At 40.8% G+C, this 21,381-nt stretch overlaps 3 protein-coding genes across 4 annotated transcripts; all 3 read left to right on the top strand.

Moving 5' to 3' along the window:
- Positions 1-239: 239 nt before the first annotated feature.
- On the top strand, positions 240-3,099 carry si:ch211-184m13.4 (uncharacterized protein LOC798560 homolog). The gene is made up of 4 exons (XM_035174912.2): positions 240-281; positions 374-735; positions 2,076-2,590; positions 2,668-3,099. Exons 2-4 carry the CDS (start codon positions 387-389, stop codon positions 2,830-2,832), a joined length of 1,029 nt encoding a protein of 342 aa, XP_035030803.2. The 5' UTR covers positions 240-281; positions 374-386; the 3' UTR covers positions 2,833-3,099.
- A 5,119-nt stretch (positions 3,100-8,218) lies between these two features.
- On the top strand, positions 8,219-12,981 carry gpr183a (G protein-coupled receptor 183a). Its single transcript, XM_035174530.2, has 2 exons — positions 8,219-8,350; positions 10,096-12,981. The coding sequence occupies exon 2, from the start codon at positions 10,120-10,122 to the stop codon at positions 11,254-11,256; it is 1,137 nt and encodes a 378-aa protein (XP_035030421.1). The 5' UTR covers positions 8,219-8,350; positions 10,096-10,119; the 3' UTR covers positions 11,257-12,981.
- A 2,064-nt stretch (positions 12,982-15,045) lies between these two features.
- Positions 15,046-19,935, top strand: gpr18 (G protein-coupled receptor 18). 2 transcript variants are annotated; one of them, XM_035174532.2, is made up of 3 exons: positions 15,046-15,169; positions 16,022-16,073; positions 16,340-19,935. In XM_035174532.2, exon 3 carries the CDS (start codon positions 16,341-16,343, stop codon positions 17,337-17,339), a length of 999 nt encoding a protein of 332 aa, XP_035030423.1. In that variant the 5' UTR covers positions 15,046-15,169; positions 16,022-16,073; position 16,340; the 3' UTR covers positions 17,340-19,935. The 2 variants fall into 2 exon arrangements, with proteins under 2 accessions (XP_035030423.1, XP_035030422.1); XM_035174531.2 differs by having other exon boundaries at positions 15,047-15,169; positions 16,334-19,935.
- The last annotated feature ends 1,446 nt before the right edge of the window (positions 19,936-21,381 follow it).

Below are 21,381 nucleotides of genomic sequence, written 5' to 3'. Positions count from 1 at the left end.
ATTTTCTGTATTTTTTTCAATATTATACTACATGTTAAATGTATGGGGGTTCTTTGTGCATTTGTGTCAATGCACAAAAATCCCTGAAACTTCCTGTTAAGCTCAGTGCATGAATTGAGTGCAGGGGTTAGGGTAGGACAACATTTGACAGAGGTATGATGTCAGAAAGGAGAGGTGGGATTTGAACACTTCACACAACTTCTTCAGAGGGATTTAAAGTCTCACTCTTCCCTTTACAACCAGAAGACACTGCAGCATTCACAGTAAACGTATCTCTTCCTGTAAGTATGATGCTCTTACTCCTTTACATACACACACCATACACACTGTCCTGCTTGAAATGATTGAGTAACTAGTGTGGTCCTTTCCTCAGGCTGACAGGTGGGATGGCTGCTGATAACATCACCCAGATCTCTGCCTCGAACTCTCTGAACCGGAGCGGCTGCGACGTGTTTGTGTACCAGAGAGCAGCGGTGGTCCTTTTCCCCATTTTCTACTCTGTGGTTTTCCTGATCAGCGCGTGCGGCAACAGCCTGGTTCTCTATGTGATCTGCCAGAGGAAGCACAAGTTCAACTCCACCTCCATCTACCTGGTCAACCTCGCGCTCTCCGACACCCTCTTCACACTGGCGCTGCCGGGCAGGATCACTTACTACATCCGTCACTTTGACTGGCCCTTTGGGGACTTTCTCTGCAGACTGACCACGCTTCTCTTCTTTGCAAACACCTATGCAGGTAATATCAATGCAACCACGTCTTTAAATCATGTTTAGACATTTATTTTTCCATTCTGAGCAGCAAGATAGACGAGAGTAGAGGCTTATACGATGGCCCTGAGAGCTCAATGCACTGCAACTCAAGAAAACACATGCAAGTGGACAAAACACAAGCAAAGTAAGAAAACATCTTCATCAATTTCACAACACAACACAACACATTACAGAAACGCGCTGCAAATACAGAAATGCGCAGCAAATACAGAAATGCACTGCAAGTACAGAAAACGACAACGGAAGTGTATCCAGAGGACAGCTAAAAGTGATGGACACGTCCGCTTGTTGTTGCTGCCGCAATTTGGAGTTGTTAAAGTCGGTGTCCGTCAGTGATCTTGGAAAATTTGCTAAACTGTAAACGTTTTTGGTTTATTTTAATAAATAATAAACTTTATTACTGCAGATGTACCCTCTGAGACCCACTGGGCCGTATACGATCTCAAATATCATGTTGTCTTTAGAGCATCATGACTCCTCAACGGTCTGAGGTAGAGACATGCCGTTTCCTCCTGTTAAACTGAATAAACAGCGCTAACAAGCAAGCCCCTGTTCGTGAGGCAATGTATTGTCCATATTGTGCAAGGGTAGGACACCTTTACTATCAAAAGAGCAATTTTGCCCCATCTTCCGAGCTCTGATCTCTCACTGTGCGTCTCTCCGAGCGAGTGAGCGGGGGCGGAGCCCGGGGGCCAGTGTGTGTGTGCGCTATTTGGGAGCACACACACACACACACACACACACACACACACACACACACACACACACACGCCCGCTCCTGGTATTTCATGATGGCCTGATACGATGATGATTTAAAAAATGAACGTGACATTCACTCACGTTCATCGTTAGTTCACGTTAATCATATGAAAACTGATTCGTTAAGTTCACCGTTCGCGAAAAATATCGAATTTGTTTGATGTATTGGACGTCTTTGTGTCTCTGTATTTGCTGCGCGTTTCTGTATTTGCTGCGCATTTCTGTATTTGCAGCGCGTTTCTGTAATGTGTTGTGTTGTGTTGTGAAATTGATGAAGATGTTTTCTTACTTTGCTTGTGTTTTGTCCACTTGCATGTGTTTTCTTCAGTTGCAGTGCGTTGAGCTCTCAGGGCCACCGTAGGCTTAGGATGTAGAGCAAAAAAAAAGAAAACCCTTAAAATACTTTTTACAAATTATCTGAATGGGACCCGCATCTTCTTTGAGCCCATTTGGCTTCAATGATCTTTGGTTTCTATCTGTGAAATCATTTGCTTTGCCAGGCTTTTCTGTATATGATAAGCCTACAATCCATTATTTTCCCTCCAGGTATTGGTTTCATGACCTGCATCAGCTTGGACAGGTATCTGGCCATGGTGCATCCACACCAGCTGCAGTGTTTACGCAGCGCGAGGGTGGTTCGCAGGGTCTGCTGCCTGGTCTGGGCTCTGGTTTCTCTGCAGACAGCTCCCCTGATGTTCCGCAGCATGCTGCGCGAGCACCAGGGGAGACGAACCTGCATGGAGTACTTCACCTTTGAAGGCTCCAGCTCCACCCCTTACCTCCTGCTCCTGGCCTGCGCCGTCTCCTTCTGCTGCCCCCTCGCCATCATCCTGGGCTGCTACGCCAAGATCAACCTGAAGCTTCGAGCGGCGGCCAGGCAGAGCACCGTGACCGGCCGATCAAGGAGGAACCACAGGGCCAACACCATCATCCTCCTCATCCTCCTCACCTTCATCACGTGCTTCAGCCCGTACCACCTCAACGTCATGCAGTTCATGTCCAGAAAGATCAACCACCAGCCAGCCTGTGAGGAACTGAGGGCCTTCAAGATTTCCTTACAGGTAGGAACAATAGTTTTTATTTGACTTTACAAATCCTTCATCAGTTTTCTTCCTCACAATCCGTCCTCTACCTTTAGATGACGGTTTCACTGATGAATTTCAACTGCTGCTTGGATCCAGTCATCTACTTCTTTGCCATTAAGACCTACAAGAAGCGGGTGATGAGTCTCTTTAGGGACTATCTATATACTTCCGGTGCCTCCACAAAAATGACAGCTGAAAACAGCAGCAGCAGCACCTGAATGAAACCACAACCGGGTGTTGCCGAGATGTGCCAACAAACAGTGTCACAGAGAAGATCTTGTTTGCTCTGCTACTCTCGCTTTCACACTTTGCAAATACAAATTGTGCATGTAAATATGTGTAGTAGAAAAAAGCAGAAGAGACAAAAAAAAGTTTTGAGCCAAATGATGTTTGTTTGAGAATTCTGTATAAAATGTATTGTTACATATCGATTGCATTTCCCTTTTGATACGGTCTTATTCTTTTTCTTATCCCTTTTTTTTTTCTAACCCTTTTTTCCGTGGTAATATACGGCAGCAAAAAAAGTTTTGATAAGCAAAGTTTGTGTGATAAAAGGCTCTTTTCTTGTGCATGTGTTTTCCATGATTAATACGTTTACTTTTTTCTCTTGATAAAAACGTTGTGGTCATTAATGTTCAGCAGCTGCTTTCACTTCCTTTATGTAGAGAAGCGAATACGTGAAGTAGAGTGTGTACTTGAACATAAATTTAGTTTATAACTGCACACTTATGCACGTAATCTGCTCTCCTACAATTAAGGATTTTTATAAGAACAAGATTTGCACTGTTTTACATTCTGAGAGAAGTTTGCCAGAATGAGAACACGTTGTGCATCTACCTTTCTATAGCCACATCTGACGTGTGTGTGGGAGTGTGACGATAAATACCAACACCACTTCCTCACCCACCTTTCCTGCTCCCTCTCACAGGCCTCATTCCTCCTGGCTCCCGCACCTTGTGGTAGAGCTGCTGCTAAAAGTGTGTGTGTGTGTGTGTGTGTGTGTGTGTGTGTGTGTGTGTGTGTGTGTGTGTGTGTGTGTGTGTGTGTGTGTGTGTGTGTGTGTGTTTGAGCAGGTGCAGGTGCAGGTTGTCTGTTTATAGAGCAGAGTTCAGCATTTAAATTTAATCTCTATCGTTTCCTGAGTTTCTGGAAATGCTGCCTTATGATCTTGCAGAAGTAGAAAGTATTGTGCATAAATATAGCATCATGAAGTCGTGTTAAACTGGTTTGAGTGATTACTGGTGTGTGTTGACGTCATTGTGCAATTAATTTGTCAAGAGTCTGATCACAAAGACGAGTGAACCCAACAGATAATATGAATTATTAATTTAAAGGTCCCTAAATGTCACTTACTAAGTCAATAAGAGATAATAATATGGTAGAGCTGATGAAGCTACTACTACTACTACTACTACTACTACTACTAGCTGTAAAGGACCCCTGATTAACTTCACGTATAAGTTTCATCTTAAAATAAGATCTGCTTGAGAGTTGATTGAATCTAATCTAGTTGAGCGTTGTTCTGTATTTTTTCTATTGTCAAATTCAATTCTGCGTTAATTTGTGTCTTCGTGGCTGCAGGTATAGAAAATACAGATTTTTGTCTCCGCCAAGGAGGTTACATTTTCAACCGCATCTGTTTGGTCATTGGTTGGTTTGCATGTTTATTTGTAACCAAGATTACGCAAAAGTTACTCAACGGATTACAACGTAACTTGGTGGAGGGACGTGTAACATTTAGGTGAAAGGGATCTATTGGCAGAAATACAAATACAAACATAAAATAATCCTAGTGATGTTTTTATTAGTGCGTGATCATCTCAATTGTTTTCTTTAGCCTAAAATCAGCTCTTAATATTTACATCAGGAGCGGGTCCTCTCTACGGAGACCACCATGTTTTTTACAGCAGCCCAGACTGGACAAAGTAAAACCCTTTTTCAGTTTTTATGACAATTGTAGGCTACCACAGGTTCTCTCTAATGTTTGGAAGGGAAGGGTGAGGTGAGGGGTATTCAGCTGCAACATGCAACTTCACCACTGGATGTCTCTAAATCTTGCACACTGAACCTTTAACATTGCATTTCCTCAATTTCTCAATTCAAGGATCTCGATGAAAAGAATCAGGCACATTTATGTACTGATATTTACAAGTGATTGCAATTTGATGCAATATAAGAATCAGAGGTCTGTCATATAAGAGTAAAGAGCGCTTCTTGTGGTGTTTGGCACTTTTAGTTTCTAGTTTCTATCTGATAATAATCAGTTGTTAACACAACATCTCTAGCCACTACTTCTACTGTATGTGCAACAAACTGTTCTTTCTTTTTTATATCTAATTTCATACATTTTAAAGACTAAAATTATACAAAATTTACTTTCAGATGATAAACATGCACTTCTCCTTTAGCTATTGTATCTGATAGATTTACATTGTGGTCGGTTGCAGGTGTAGCCGCAGGTAAAAAAGACAGAAAATCGATTTTGTCTTCAGGAATGACTTGAATTAAAAGAGAATTTTCCTCTGACAGAGCAGTGAAGACATTGCTGCCATTATGTGACTCACTGACATTACAGCACAAGTCTTCATGTTCTCTAAACAGGTGTCAAATACAAACCTTTGACCTCGTCCCCCCACTGTGAGTTGTCCTCGACAGCTGCAGTACCCATCTCTGACCAGAAGAGAGAACTGTTCGTCTGAGAGGAGGTGGTTTTATATGATAATCATTTAAAAAGTTATGGAGGAAAGATGATGTATGGTATTTCAAATGCACTCAATATTAAACCTTTATTTTTACTTTAGGGCTAAAGCACAATTTTAAACTCATTTGGCTTAAACCCATGAACAGCAGCACTAAATGGAATAACGGCCACATGCCAGTGATTACAACACACCGACTGCTGTACGTGCAGCCAGTCCCTACTGACCCACTGTGAGAGGTCAGTCACTTGAACTCTCAAACAGTTACAGTGCAACTGTTTGGGTTTTACACACCACCACAATGGATGTTGCAATCAAAGCGTGATCATGGTATTAAAGTGCTGACATCTACAGGGCTTCACATCTGTTTTAATATCAAAAATATCAAAAAGCTTACAAGACTTCAAGTAAAAGATGAAGTTAAATATAAACGGATATTTTACAATTATTATAAAAAGGTAGTTCTTCTGTGTCATGTTGCTGATTAGATGTACATTTTTCTCACAGAACATGTTTTTTCTAGAGATAAAGAGCAGCTGCAGAAGTTTCCTGTGCCTCTTATGCAATCTAATCCTAACCACGTATAGAAAAACAATAGAGAGGACAGCAATCTTGTAGTTAACTTATACTTGTACCATGTTTAGCACCAGTTGGATCACTTATAACATTAAACTACATCCATGATACACAGCTGACATACAGAGAAAAGTCTTGATGTGGGTTGTGGACTTGAAGTCCTGTAGCCTACATCATGTTATTGTTTTCTCTCTGTGTCCCGGAGTCTGACATTTGAATTATCAACTTCATCTTAACATATTTGTATTTTGTTACAACATGGCTAGCCAAATTGGGAAATAGATAACAAATGCAAACTCAAAGCCACGAAACAGAACTTGTAGCCTGAATACACAGCAATATAAACTGACAGTAGACAACGATGCATTGTGGCATCAACATAACACCACTTCAGAACAGATTTCTCACATTCATCCACCTCCGAGGTAAAAAACAAGTGAGATCAGTCAAATGATAACATCCCCCACAATAGAGCGGTTTATGTTTAATCAGATAATTTCCTTTTTGAACTTTTTATCTCAAAGATTTCTCTGAACAGGATGTACCAACATTGGTGTCAAACGTTTTACTGAGAAATGACAGTTTTTTCACAAACCAACCTTCAGTCTTTAGTTCCTGTTTTGTCATCATTATCAAGACTGGGGTCATTGTGTTTGGACACCCTGAACTGCCAGACCCTCAACTGGCTTATTGTTAACTTTTTTAATCTCTTAATGGACTGGCACCGCCTTAACTAGCTCAATGTCTCCATACTCGGTATTTTGATGTATGCACGGTGCTGTTTTCTTGTTGTACCTTTTACTTTGTAAAACACTCTGCTCAACCAAGTTATTTTAAATGTGCTATATAAATAAAATTGACATTGACATTATTATTACTATGATAATTTCTTCTCTGTTGAAATGAGACCCCCATTTCTAATAGCAGAGTGTAAAGATATTATAGGTGCCGATTTTTTTTTTGGGGGGGGGGGTATTCAGCCCCATTGTGTGCTATGAATAGTCGTGGCAGAATACCATGCTGCTGTCTGTCAGCGATGGGTGTGATCTGGCCGTCTGAGGCCCGGTGAGTCAGACCCACAAGGCCAGGGCATGAGGAAGTTACACTGCTTCCTCTGCTTGTTTTCAACAAAGGAAGGTTGTGGTCCTAAAAAAAACAAAAAACAGACGATGAATTTATTTGTATTTGGCAGCAAATAAAATTACAAGCACAAGATTCCACATTTGTTAAAGAGAAATATTTTTCTGGCTCTTTTCCGCTGTCTTGCACCTTGAGAGGGAAATGTAGTCAATACTGAGCATATGGATCAACCAAAGTAGGATTGAAATCAATGTGCAGATAAATGTTAATACATACCATCATGCTTGTTTTGCCAGAGTGTATCCTGTAGCTGTGGTGATTCAAAGGTGTGAAAACCACAGAGTCTGTACAGAAAACACCTGTACAGCAACCCCTGATTTAAATATTGTTAACATTGATTATTTCTTTAAGTTAATATGAGAAAACATAAATGAGTTGTTTCTTTGTCCTTTCATGCAGCATCAAAGCTTGACCACATGCTACATTTAAACTTGTCTCTGATGTCTCACTCCAAAGCGAATTTGTGTCGTTAGGGACTGATCTGTAACCACATCTCAAACCATGACCTGTATGTTACCGCTGATGCTTTTTGACACCCAAACACAGAATTACCGGTGATTTGGGTCAAAAATATATATCACACTTCCTTCACCTGGGAAACATCTGCCACACCCGTGACATTCATTACAATCTCAAGCGAGATCTTTGTTTACAGTAAAATCTGTCACAACTGCTGCTCTCGTCTTTCTGAACGTCATTCTTCAGCTTGAAACGTCAAAACAAAGGTGTTTCTGGAGTAAAGGGGAAGTTCCGTGTTTGGGCTGTCACTCATTTCTCCTTGTCTGAAGGGAGATTTCAGAAAAGTTTTGAATTTGATAGTCATGTCAATTTATGCAAAAAAGAGCAACTGAGGCCTTATAGTCAAAATAAGTCTCTTTATAAAGAAAACAAGTTGCAGCCACATCCTGCCGTGGGTACACACACGTGGCACAGCCCGCTGCATTAGGCAAAGATTGTTTTTCCCCCGATATAAGTCACACATGCCTCAAAAGGCCAAAATTACTAATGAAAATGCGTTGGACACTTCAGATTGTGATGTGCCGAGAGATAGAGGGTTGTAAAGGTTAAACCAAAGGGTGGAGAGGTAGAGACACAAGCATGCATATATGAAGAGAGAGAGAGAGAGAAAGAGAGGGAGAGAGAGCTACAACAGGATATTTTGTCACTATGGTTACTGGCAGCATATACGGATCTTGATTTCTGTGTGTCATGTCCTCACTCCGCGTGGCGTGGTGGGGGTGAGTGTCAGGGCAGTTCTTATAGTTGAGATAAACTTTGTTCCATGCTGTCTGGATCCGTTTGAGCAGAGTCCATCCAAGAGGTGAGTTTGTAAAAGTATTTGGGGAAAGGAATGTGGGTGTGTGTGTGTGTGTGTGTGTGTGTGTGTGTTTTGTCTCTGACCTGTAACAAGAAGACAACTTTTTAGTTTTGCCATTTAGCTGGTGATGGGTTGATGTTATGAAAAACGTGTTGTATCTCAGAGACACCGATGTGCTCTGCGAAATTCTTGAAATCTAATTTGCAAAAAGAGTTTTAAATAAAACTGTATCTAATCTCATCATCATCATCATCGCACCTTTACAAACTGTATCTATTGTAGTTTGAAATTAATAAGTAATTATATCGCAATTTCTGTGCTAAAATACTTATTTATGCCAGAGTGAAAGCAACAAATCGAAATGAAACCAACAGTTTGAAGCAAACTACTTGATAATGTTTGAGTCACATAAGAAAAGTAAAAACATATGTTATTGAGATTCAAACCTTATGAATTTCAACCTGCTAAATGTACGCATATAACATCTTTTTATTGCGATGTTGCATGTTTGCCCTGAATTTGCCCGGAAATGTGTTTTCTTTGCCGCATAAGGAGATTGCCACAGGGGGAGCGGGTTTTAATTTTGGCTCAAACAATGTGACTTTCCGACTGCCAGCCATTCTGAAGCAGAGCACCCTGGGGAAGCAGACTTCCTCATTTGCAAGGCCATCTTTCAACACCAAGTGTTTTTTTGCAGTTAAAATGAGAGAGTGCATGTTGCAGCTGCATTCAGAATCACAGTAAAGCTGCGTGGTATTGTTCACAGACTTCCTTCATCTCACTTTTAGGCTCACAAACACATTTCTGTCCTGTGGGTGTGCATCAGTGGACAACCCATAGTTTAGGGGACGGTTGAATTTCCGTTTAAACAACAACTCTTCTTTCCTGTCATCTTCATGTATCGTCTTTAATCTAACTATAATTATAATATTGTGATATTATTGGTCTTTTTACGTCAAGTTACAGAATAAACAAAAGCTAAATGTGATAAGTGGAAAAAGAGCAACTTTAAAGCTGTTGTTAAACTGAAATTTATTTATTTTTCATTTGAACAATGTCATTATTGACAGCAAATCTTGATTAGTGAAAAGGCATGAAAGTGGAGTTTGGACCCTGTCAGGATTTGCTAAAAATATCCACAAGGTGGCACTACACACCACAAAAACAACTTCTGTTGAACAGGACACATAGGACTTACTTATAATAATAATAATAATAATAATAATAATAATAATAATAATAATAATAATAATCACAATCACAATCATAATCACAATAATAATCATAATCATAATCATAACCATAATCATAATCATAATAAACGGTATTTATTCAACACAAGAACTAGATGAAAAGTCAATGTAATTTGTCAAAATTCCAATAAAAAATGTATATTATTATTGGTCACATTGATACTATCATATACATCTTTTTTATAAAACTATAAAACTTTGCTAATGTAAAACAAACACACTAAAGGACTTATTTTTGAGGCAATAGCTGTTTAAGTCGTGTGTAGTGATGCAAAATACAGTAACTTCCTTATTGAAAGCGAGTCTTAAACCTGCTCTTGTGACCTGGGTTGAAGTTAAGAAAAGAGTTTCATTTCAGCATTGACTGAGAGTTTCATTGTGTTCTACATGTCTGTGTTAGTTTCCTTTAACTTGATGCTTAAAACTAAACAGAAATCATATGGAAAATCCCTGAGTTAACCAAAGCATCGACTCATTTTATTTTCACTTTCGCAGCTGCTGGTTCCTACAATATCCAAAATGGGTTCCACCGCTGCGCCTGTGACCTTTACCTCCTCACCCGCCAACAACGGCTCCACCTGCAACACCCTGTACGACCACCGGAACTACGCCAGGGTCTTCATACCCATTCTGTATTGTACTGTATTCGTCGTGGGCCTGCTCGGGAACTGTCTCGCCCTTCACGTCATCCGTCCCAACATGAAGAAAATGAACTCCACCACCTTATACTCCCTCAACCTGGTCGTGTCCGACATCATCTTCACCCTGTCTCTGCCCTTCAGGATCCTCTACTATGCTCTGGGCTTCCACTGGCCCATGAGCGAGTTTCTGTGCAAGATCTCGGGCTTCATCTTCTACATCAACACCTACGCAGGGGTCAACTTCATGACCTGCCTCAGCGTGGATCGTTTCATCGCTGTGGTCCTGCCTCTGCGCTTCGCCCGATTCAGGAATGTCAGCAACGTGCGCTACATTTGTGTTGGCGTTTGGCTGCTGGTCCTGGCACAGACCCTCCCCCTCCTCGGAATGTCCATGACCAACTTAGAACCCGACGGCTACATTACCTGCATGGAATACCCCAACTTTGAGAAGGTCGACCACATTGCCACTATACTGATTGGTGCTGTCTTCTTGGGTTACGTCATCCCTGTGATCACCATCCTTGTGTGTTACGCCGTCTTATGTTCCAAACTCCACTTAACAGCCAAGAACAACCATTTGACAGATAAGTCAGGCCGGAGTCGCAAGGTCATCGGCGTGATCTGCTGTGTGTCTCTGGTGTTTGTCGTCTGCTTCAGCCCCTATCACATCAACATCCTGCAGTTCATGATCCGCAAGCTGGTGTCGAGCCCCGACTGCGCCGATCTCACAGCCTTCCAGGTGTCGCTGCACATCACGGTGTGTCTGATGAACCTCAACTCCTGCTTGGATCCATTTATCTACTTCTTCGCCTGCAAGGGCTACAAGAGGAAACTGAAGAAGCTGCTGAAGCTGCAGGTCAGCGTGTCCTTCTCCAGCGCGGTGAGGACGTCACCCGAGGGCTCCTCCAAGGATATTATCGATGGCAACAAGATCCAACTCAACAGCTCCACTACGTATGCAGCCAGCGACAGGCTCACAGAGAGGAGGTTATACATAAGCGAGCAAAATGAATAGCTGAGCCACCAGGAGTTGAATAAGATGTGAGAAACGTTTGCCTCTCAGTGCGACTGTTTCAATCAGGTCTCACACAAACTGATCTGAACATTTATATGGACTCAGCCATGTCATCATAGACTCTAAGCAACCGGGAATTCAGCTGCATTGGATCAGATTAGTTTACAGAATGGGAGACCATCAACATCTCAAGGAAAAGAAAACTGTTTTTGAAAAATAAAACAAGGCGTCCTGTCAGTAAACTGATGAGGCAGAGCACGTTGAAAGTGAACACTGAACAGAGAAAGAGCTGAAAGAGACGTTGGTGAACATGTGAAACATTTTTGAAAGCTAGGATTTAATATTTGCGGTCAGACCTCACAACGGATCCATCCTCATCTGCTTGTTTTTTTTTTTAGGAAGTGAGTTGTTAAGGTAGAAGTGAAATCAGATTCACAGACATTACGATTCAGTTCAGTTGTAAAATCTCAGGAAAACCGATGAACTGTAGGTTTATCATCTCACTATCGGCACAATCACATCATCATTTCAGCTGCTTTAGAATTAGTTTGCTGACGCTAAAATGGACGTGAACACAAACACGATAGTTCACCCAAAAATGAAAATTCACTCATTATCTACTACACTACCTGCCGATGGAGGGGTGGGTGAAGTGTTTGAGTCCACAAAACACTTCAGATTCAGGGGTAAACAGCCTTGCAGCCGAATCAATACAACTGAAGTAACTGGCGACCACTTCCTCAAATGAAAAAAAAATACAGAAAAAAAACAAAAAATGCCTCTATACTGCTCCTGTGGTGTCATCCAAGTATGCGTAAGCCCAGTCGTTCAAATTCAATTCGAAACGGCGTCATTTCAAGTTACTTCTGCAGTTCTCGCGAGAACTTGTCATAGGGTCTCGATTGACCCCTGGTGGCTATATGCAGTATAGGTCATTAACCCTGCCTCCTCCATTTTAACAAATGTGACTGGACCAAGCAACAAAGTTAAAGTAGATTGTAAAATAAATTGTTGTCAAAGATGGTTTCCGTCATTTGTCATGGTAGCTCTTATCACACTGATGTATGTTCAAGTGTTCCTGTTCTGGTAAGGATTTTGTAGCTCACTCACCTGTACGACATGGTGAGAGGTGAGGGCCACATGCAACATGTCAAATGGATGTGTCTTCTGTGTTAACTTTAGGTACATGACCCTGATTAAGATGCAGAAATGCCAAGGTGGCTTGTTTGGTAGCTTTACTGTTGTTGTAATGGGATGCACTCCCATTCATCCCACATAGACTTGGCCCACACTGTCACTCCCACATACTGTTTCCACCAAAGGTGGCCCGAATTTGTTTTATGCTTGATTTATGGAACACCTTTGCTAAAAAAGGCCCACATTTGTTTTGAGATATTCACACTGGTGCGAAACAGAAACGAATGGTCCAACAGGTGGATCCTTCCCAGCCCAAACTATCCCAGGATTCATTGTGATTCAATGACAAACTGTTTATCAAAGAGGCATATATGTATACAGTATATAGTCTAGACTATGAAGAGCCGTGAAAGCCTCGTCCTCCTCCTCGTCCTCCTCCTCCTCACCACAGATCATTATAAAGTTATTCACTTCAATGTTTAAAAATTGAACTCAGTGTGAGTGAAACTGTTAATAACTGTTTTTTTCTGAATTTGTTCAAAGGTTGAATGTTTAAAATAATATCTGAAATAAAATATTATTTAAAAACGTGTGAGCGTTATTGTCAGCGTCTTGTTAGAGCAGATTTAGAGCGTGGTGGGTATATGTGTGTCATTGTGCAATTTTATTTTTATTTAATTAATTATTTTTATTATGATTTTTTTTTAAAACAGAAGAAATTTAAGCCACCCATGCTACAGCCTACACTACACTATATAAAAAAGACAAACAACTCAACATTTTAAGATACCAGAATTTTGTAAAAGTTAAAATTTTAATTTAAGTTAGGCAAGTTCATGTGATTTTACTTACTTTCTAAATGCTGGCTTTTTTTTTTTTTTTTTACATTTGTTACTTATTCCAGGTGAAACTTTAGAGAGAATAAACGTAAAGCCAAGCAGTAGACAGTGGCTAAGACCCCTAAGCTGGAGATCTCCATTCTGAATTCATCTAGAACTTTTGAAATGAGCAAAAAGCACATTATATTTTATACCTTGAAGCATGTGTAGAGTAGATCTTTAACTTTGAATTTAATAGCAGGATATAATCATTTGATATCATATTCTATAACAGTGTATCCTATAAATGTGTGAACGGAATCATTTAGACTTTTTACTTTACAACTTAGAAGTATGTAAGGTTTGAGCAAATGTTTTACAATAGATTCATATTTCATAGAATTATATGCAGTGAAATTGATCGATCCATAAGTAAGAATAGACATTTGGCACTTACTCAGTTTTGTAGTATTCACTATCAACCTCTAGAGGACAGTGTAAAGCAGGCAAATGAGGTAATGGTTAAGGAAGTAAAAACGTCTTTGACAGACTTCGGGCACCTAATCTCAAAAATGACAGACGTAACAAAGCAGGAGCAACAACTCCTTTTCCTTAAAATGTTATCGTTGTCTGTTTGACATCAGACACAATGTAAAAAATATAAAAAATCCAGGGAAGATAACAAAAGTCTTAATTTCACCCAATGTTGTCTTGATATAATGCTCTTAACACATATATTATATATTATAGTCATTGTATACAGGCTATTATTTATCATGGAGTGGTGAACTCACTGAGGCAACGACATGACAAGTAACAAGGAGATGAAACATCACAGACTGTTGTCATAACAACATCTTGCAATGAGCACAAAGTACCATCTGCTGTGAGATTTTTAAGACACATCGAGAGGACGAGCCGATAGATAATTATTTCCCGGGAATAAGAATCCAACTGGATGAGCAGCTTCCGTGTGAACACTGTTGTGACAATACAGGGGTACAAATCACCTAGCAATCATGGAGAAAGGTGTCAGAGAGAATGGCAAGTCTGAATCAACTGTACAAAATAGACGTCACCTTTTAAGGAGGTCCATCAGACGGGGGCGAGCCGTCAGAAGGCACGAGCAGGAAATTGCACAAGTCGTGGTAGTAGTATGAGTATGATTTACTTCCTGTTTGGAATGATCTATAATCGGAATGAGAGCTAGCAGTTGGGAGATCAGGGCGAAGAAGTTTTGATTGCACGTTGTTCTTTGAGCCAAACGTCCTAATTCACGGCTGCAACCAGCTCGCACACACATTAATCACACACGTTCATCTGTATTCAATCCAGGTCCAGACTGACCTTGAGCGTTTCACCTGAGGTATGCGCTTTGCATCCATTAAGTCGACGTGGTGTAAAACCATCTCACAGCATCAGCGTGAAGTGTCTATTACCACCATCTTATTTCCTGTTTATATGGCAACTGCCTCAACATCCTGTTTTTAATTACTTCTCTCCAGCAGCAGATGCTTCTCACAGCAACCTGCTGTGGATTACTCCCCTGAGAACTAATGTGCTGTGACAGACCCCACTTTTCCAATCAATAACTCGCCCTAAATCTGCCATCTCTCTGCCTGCCAAACACACTCCCACTTCTAATGGCACATCATTTTCTTTAAGGGGGTGTAATTGCAGACTGTGGAAAGCTGTAGCCCTTTGTGTTCCAGCTACGTAGCTACTGTAAAGGAATCTCAAGTACAGCAGCCACTGCAGCCCACGGCCGACACAGGAAGTGATGGGGGCTTTCACACTGTGCTCGGTCTCTCCACGGTTTCCATCACATTGCCCTTTTTGAGAAATGAGCATTCACTTCCCTGTTTTGTGCAGTTAGAGCAAAGTGCTCAGATAAATCGCAGCGCCGCTTCATGAACCTGTTGGTGCAAGTCTGACAAGATGTTTGTTTGATTTCTGTGGTAAGTTCAGTCTTTTATTGTTGAGGGAAGGCGGCCTGATCAGTGTGGCCTTAAACATGGAGGGGAAAGGGTGATGTTTGAAAGCTATTTACTATCTGTGTGTATCGATGCTGGGTTTTTGTACACATTTATGTAAATCACCTCGTTGTTTTATTCTACAGCCTTAAAGAAGTAGTTCAGCGTTTCTTTTTCTCACATTCACACATATATACGTTTATTTCACTCATCGACCAAACAAAACGTTTTAAATGCAAACACAAAATCTCAGATCTTGAAATGAAAAGGAGCAGACAGAGGAATACTCTTGTATAATCTTTCACAAGACTTTGATTAGCAAAGCAAATAACTCAATATAATTAAAATACGAATACTCAATGATCGCCCCGATACTGATCATATACAAAAGTGAAACACAGAAAGTACAGCACCAAAGGTGAAGACATGTATTTTTAAATGTGAACCACAGAAGTCACGTGATTTCTCATAAAGAGCAGCAAAGGTTTCTCACATCAAAGGATTTCACTTCCACATTTATTACAGCAACTCTGATCTTTTTTTATATACATGTAATATAAACATATATTTATTTGTTCTATTTATTTTTTAAGAATGATCTTTTTGTCTTCCTCTTCCTGTGTTTCACTTTTAAAGATGTAAGTACTCAAAGTACTGTTTTAAGCTGTAAAACACAGATACGCATCTTCTGGTTATTTCAACCACAGTGTTCCTTCTAGAAACCCAGTTGTTTCTCAAATCAGTTTCTTTCAAATACAAAATCAGTGTTTATTGTACTTTTGCTGAAAATAAATCACAATATTAAGTACTTTTTTAATGTTTTTGTATTTTTTCAAGATTTCAGTCGCGTATGGACACATGAGTGAATATTTCGACATCATGTTCAAAAGTAAGTTGCAATATCTATTTTTTCTCATCAGATATTTTGTAATTTGATATTAATATTTCAGTCAAAAGATTTATTCAATCAAGACATCTTTAACTTTTTCATGCAATTTTAGGAGCAGATGTTAAGTTATAGAATTACTAATTACAGACTTGATTGTCTGTTTAAAACATAACATAAAAAATAGTTTAGCGGAAATAAACATTGATATTATACCATTAAATAATTCATAAAACCATTTTCTTCCTGCTGACTTATGTAAGTTTCAGTATGAATCTGGATCTTAGCAACTCCAACATGTCTGTGGAGTCCAGCGCTGAGAGGCCAGAACAGGGGCCGGTGGAGTACCGCCTGGCCGGTCTGATCTTCTACTGCTTCGTCTTCATCGTCGGAGTCATCGTCAACATCACTGCCCTGTGGGTCTTCTCTCTCACCACCAAGAGGAGGAACTCGGTCACTGTCTACATGATAAACGTGGCGATGGTGGACCTCACCTTCATCCTGCTGCTTCCCTTCAGGATGGTCTACCACCACCAGGACTACTGGCCCTTCGGAGATATCTTCTGCCGCGTTATGGCCGCTCTCACCATTTTCTACCCCTGCATCGCTCTTTGGCTGTTTGCTCTGATCAGCGCTGACCGCTACATGGCTATCGTCCAGCCAAGGCATGGCAAGGAGCTGAGGAATGTCCCCAAGGCCGTGGTGGCGTGTTTGGGGGTGTGGCTCATGACTTTGGGCTGCACCGTCCCCATGCTCTTTTCCGAGCACGACCCCGATCAAATCTCCAACTTCACCACCTGCGTCAAGATGCAAGACATCGTCTACTTACGCCGTGACAATGCTGTCAACTTTGCGCGAATCGTCTTCTTCTTCCTGGTTCCCATATGTATAATGATAGGCTGCTACATCGTCATCGTGGACAATCTGATCCACGGCCGCACCTCGAAACTCAAACCAAAAGTGAAGCAGAAGTCAATCCGGATCATCATCACGCTCATAATCCAAGTGTTGGTGTGTTTCGTGCCTTTCCATGTGTGTTTATTGGTCCGTTTGATCGGGACGGGCCAAGATGGCGGTTTTAGCACGTGGGCGGTGTTCACCACATTCCTGATGAACATGAGCACAGTGTTGGACATCATTCTATATTACATTGTCTCCAAACAGTTCCAAGACCGAGTGATCAGTGTGATCCTGTACAGGAACTATCTGCGGAGTGTGAGACGGAAGAGCCGTCACACAATGAGCAACGTGACCAGTGCAATGATATGAAACAGCCGTCAAACACCGCGCATAAATGTGTTCTGTGGATTCCCTCAGCCAAATGTAACACTGCATGTATCGCCCAAATATAGTTCATTATCCAAAGGATCAAAACTTGCAATTAATTTCGAAGGTGTAATTTACACTCACAGTATGGGAGTGCTGCTGTTGTGGCAAAAACATCTGTGTTCAGAGCTGATTGACTCACCCATGAGACTTGAGATGTTTTTTTGTGCAGCTCTGCTCTGGCAGACACAGCGTCGGAGTGTGTGGCTCAGGTGTAACAAACGCAGGCGAAAAAAAATAAAGCTGGTGATCGTTTAGAAAATAGCCCACAGTATCTCAGTGTTTAATCTGACTGTGAATAGATACTGAAACCCTCCTCAGCCTCCTCACTATGTCGCCTGACAACCATAAAGGTCTGACAGCCTCCACAGCAACCTACAGGAAACAATTGTGGGTTCTTGTTTGCTCTTCTTGTTTGGTCTGTACACCATGTTTTTTTTTATCTTCAGCGTTGCATCACGGCCGAGTAAATATAACATATAAAATCTATAATTGCAACACATACATATTTAAAGTTGCTGAAAATGTATTGACCAGGTGATGGCAGCATGGCACAGCGAGATCCCATCTCTCTGCCAGAGCAGGATAGACGAGGAGAGTGCTGGGTTCTTCTGTGTCTTGTGCAGAGTTACTTCTCCCTTTTTGGTTTCTGCATGTTATTACGTCTCAAACGTCTTCACGAGAGCAAATCTTTCGTTTCTCTCTCAATGCCGTCGACACTCAAAGAGAAGTTAACTACATCCGTAACGGCTCCCTCAACCAGGACTGAAGTGTGTTTATGGTGCATTGCGAATCATATTGATTAGATGCTAAATGATTCAGTCACCTGAAGTGCATTTACAGTAACATCCTCATGAGATGTCAGTGAGGTTATTTGCTAGATTGAGAGCAACCTCAACCTTAAGAGAGAAAACTCTTTTCTGCACCTGGGATGCTTTCATGTCAGGTCTCAGGAGTTAGAAGCAAGATCCTGAAATATATCAGTTTATCTACCTACTAAGTTACAATCAGCTGTATGTATGTGGAACGTGGATCTCGCGAGATGTTGATAATGGCCCTGGGAAGTGCAGTGCCCGAATTTGGCGCCATTTGGACCCGTGATTTGTTCACTATTATAAAAGAAAAGGATAAACAGCTGGCCAGCGCTCTGCAGCAGTTTGGTTCCTCAAATGACAGACGAGCTAACATGTACTGAATGGGTGACGTTTTTTCTGTGTGAAAAACCACTCATGTTTGAATGTGACGGCTCTGAGACGTGTCACGCACAAACATCACAGGAGCTAAAAATTGATTTGGTGTTGCCAATTTCTAAAATAATCAACTTAGTGTGTCTTTCACAGCAACACAGTCCTAACTGGATTAGACAGTGAGTCAGTGTAGCTGAGTAACTACGTAGTGTCTCAGACAATTAGGAAGTCCCCGTGTCTGTGGTGTAGCCACGTCTACCGTGGCCATTTTTGGATCAGTTATGATACAACTGAATATGCTGTGTTACGATGAGCTGTTTCTTAAAGTGAGTCTGGTTTTATTCGTGTTTAATTCTCACGTCTTTACAAGCAGTTAAATTCCCACTGAGATAAGTCAGTGTGCAGCAGCGGTAAAAGGACAAACTGCACTGAGAGTCCATATGTTTCCTGATTGGTTCACACAATGTTCATATGCAAGAAATGACCAGGGCATACAGAGGAAGTAGATTTACATCGCGTTTAACGGGACGAGGCAGACTCCAATGTTTCCATCTCACACGGAATTCTGGGAAGTGCAGTTCATCACGCGATGATAGCTTTATTGGCCGGCGGACTCCGAGTGGATTGATGACCGGGGGGTCAAAGGTCAAATGAAACATCAGAGGGTCATCTATCTGTCCCACCTGTTAGACATCAAAGAAAAACCAGCCGCGCCGCTCACAGCAACTGGCATTTAAAACAATTAAGTTTCCTGTCAAGTCCCTGTGATGAATTATCCGGAAGCTTTACCAGCTGTAATTCTAAATCTTCCCAACAAGTGCCTTTGTTGTAGAGAAATTAATGAAAACAAGATTGTCTTTCATAGGAGCTGATCTAACAGCGCGGCAGCCAGCTGCTCTTCTTTGGGAATAAAAACAGTCAGCATTAAGCACAGCTCAGACAAAATACTTTCTTTTTTTTCTCCCCTACCACTCGTGTGGAAAACAAATCAGGCGGCGAGCACAGTGGCCATCTGTTTTGTTATTTGATATGTGTGAATACATGTTGTAATGACTTTGTTTGTGAATCACTCTGCGCGGCAGAACACACGAGAGCTCTCGAAGTGCTGGAGTGTTCAAAGCTAATCATATAATTGGACACAATAGTCGATGACAAATGGAGACGCTTGGAGCCAGCCAGCTGGGGAAGTGAATATGTAATCATTGTAAAATCATATCATTTTTGCATATTTGAAGACAGCTTAATAGAGTTTGCATGTCAGTACAGTATCAAATAATGATGACAGTGTGTCGCTGTATCTGCTTTTCTGATTTGTTGGACTATTACTTTCCTATTAAACGCGTTTCTAAAGAGTTTGTTTCTTCTATGTTCATATAATACAAATATATGTATGTATACACACTATATGCTATGTGTGTGTGTGCTAGTGTGTGTGTGTGTGTGTGTGCGTGTGTGTAGTTTGGCAAAAGTAAATGACTGTGTGCATCATTTATCAAATACTACAATGGTTAAGGCTTTAGACTCATTTTTGAAATGGATAGCCACGAGTAATATATAAATAGTTAAAATCAATAGTTAAAAGTACAGGCCAAATGGTGGAAAAGGTAAAAGTTGTAGATAAATGGTTTGAAATCATTACCCAGTGAATAAATGGCTGAAACAGTTAATTAAAAGTGATTAAGAATTAATGGTTGAAGACTAATGGTATTAAAAAAACAAATGAACAGTTGAATGAAATGTCCTGACTCTGCCACATTGGGGGGGGGGAGCTAAACACTGACAGATAAACATTGTATGAAAAAGATGTATGAAGAAAAGAAAGTGACATTATTAATCATATAATTTATAGTAGGATGTTATGTTTTCATCTTAGTTTGTTTGTCAGCAGGATTACGCAAAAACTGCTGGACAGATTATCACGCTAATGTGGAAGGATGCGATTTGAGTCAGGGAAGGACTTTTGTGCAGATCCAGGAAACAAAAACTCACTTTCTTTGTCATTTGTGTGAATTTTTAAAGAAATGACACAGAGATCTTGATGAAAACATTCATATTTAGGGAACTGATATGTGTTAGAGTTTGGAGTTAAATGCAGTTTGAATTTAAGGAGACTGGTATGGACTTTACCCAGGGCCAATCAGGTTCCTGGGAGAAGGATCCCTCACGTGCGACTCTCTCTTAGGTTTCTGGATTATTTCCCTGTTAAAAGGATTTTAAGTTTTCCTCACTCTACTGTTTATAATAATATAATCTATAAGGCAAATTGTGAATATGGGCTAAACAGATCAAATTTATTGATTAATTGAAATGAATCCAGTTTGATATTAAATGAAATTAACACAATTAGTGTTGGGTCAATGGAGAGATACCAGTTAAGTTGTCAGACCATACAGGTATGGGAGCTCTGGTCTAAAGTCCACAAGGCCAGAAGTAATCTGTTACTACAACTACTGAATGTAAATAATGGTTTAAGTCACGCTAATATTTTGATGTGACCTAATTTAGCACACATGCTAAAATCTCAAAAACACACACCTGCCGCTCAAATCTGTGTTTGCATTGGGAGCGACAGCGGAAACAGAAAAAAAGTCGCCGTTCGGTTGGAAGCTCGGTTCCCTGCGCTTTTACTACACCTTTAGTCTTCATGTTGTTCCAATTAGAGCGCACGAGGAGATGAAAGAGAGCCCATAATGTTATATAGATACTGTACACATCCAGCCTCGCCTGGGCCTCTTTGTCTACTGTACGGCATTAGCAACGAGCAGCTGCCTGCGTTTACATCATTTGGTGTTTCTCTC

The sequence above is a fragment of the Hippoglossus stenolepis genome, chromosome 13 (assembly GCF_022539355.2).
Source record: "Hippoglossus stenolepis isolate QCI-W04-F060 chromosome 13, HSTE1.2, whole genome shotgun sequence".
Classification (NCBI taxonomy): domain Eukaryota; kingdom Metazoa; phylum Chordata; class Actinopteri; order Pleuronectiformes; family Pleuronectidae; genus Hippoglossus; species Hippoglossus stenolepis.
The sequence above is the reverse complement of the archived record's forward strand: the minus strand, read 5'-3'. Positions and strand labels throughout refer to the sequence as shown.

Excerpts from the sequence above, each read along its gene's own strand:
- si:ch211-184m13.4 (XM_035174912.2), top strand. The coding sequence starts at position 387 with ATGGCTGCTGATAACATCACCCAGATCTCTGCCTCGAACTCTCTGAAC. Across the intron at positions 736-2,075 it reads CTTTGCAAACACCTATGCAG|GTATTGGTTTCATGACCTGC; the intron begins GTAATATCAATG and ends TTTTCCCTCCAG. Across the intron at positions 2,591-2,667 it reads CCTTCAAGATTTCCTTACAG|ATGACGGTTTCACTGATGAA; the intron begins GTAGGAACAATA and ends CTCTACCTTTAG.
- gpr183a (XM_035174530.2), top strand. The coding sequence starts at position 10,120 with ATGGGTTCCACCGCTGCGCCTGTGACCTTTACCTCCTCACCCGCCAAC.
- gpr18 (XM_035174532.2), top strand. The coding sequence starts at position 16,341 with ATGAATCTGGATCTTAGCAACTCCAACATGTCTGTGGAGTCCAGCGCT.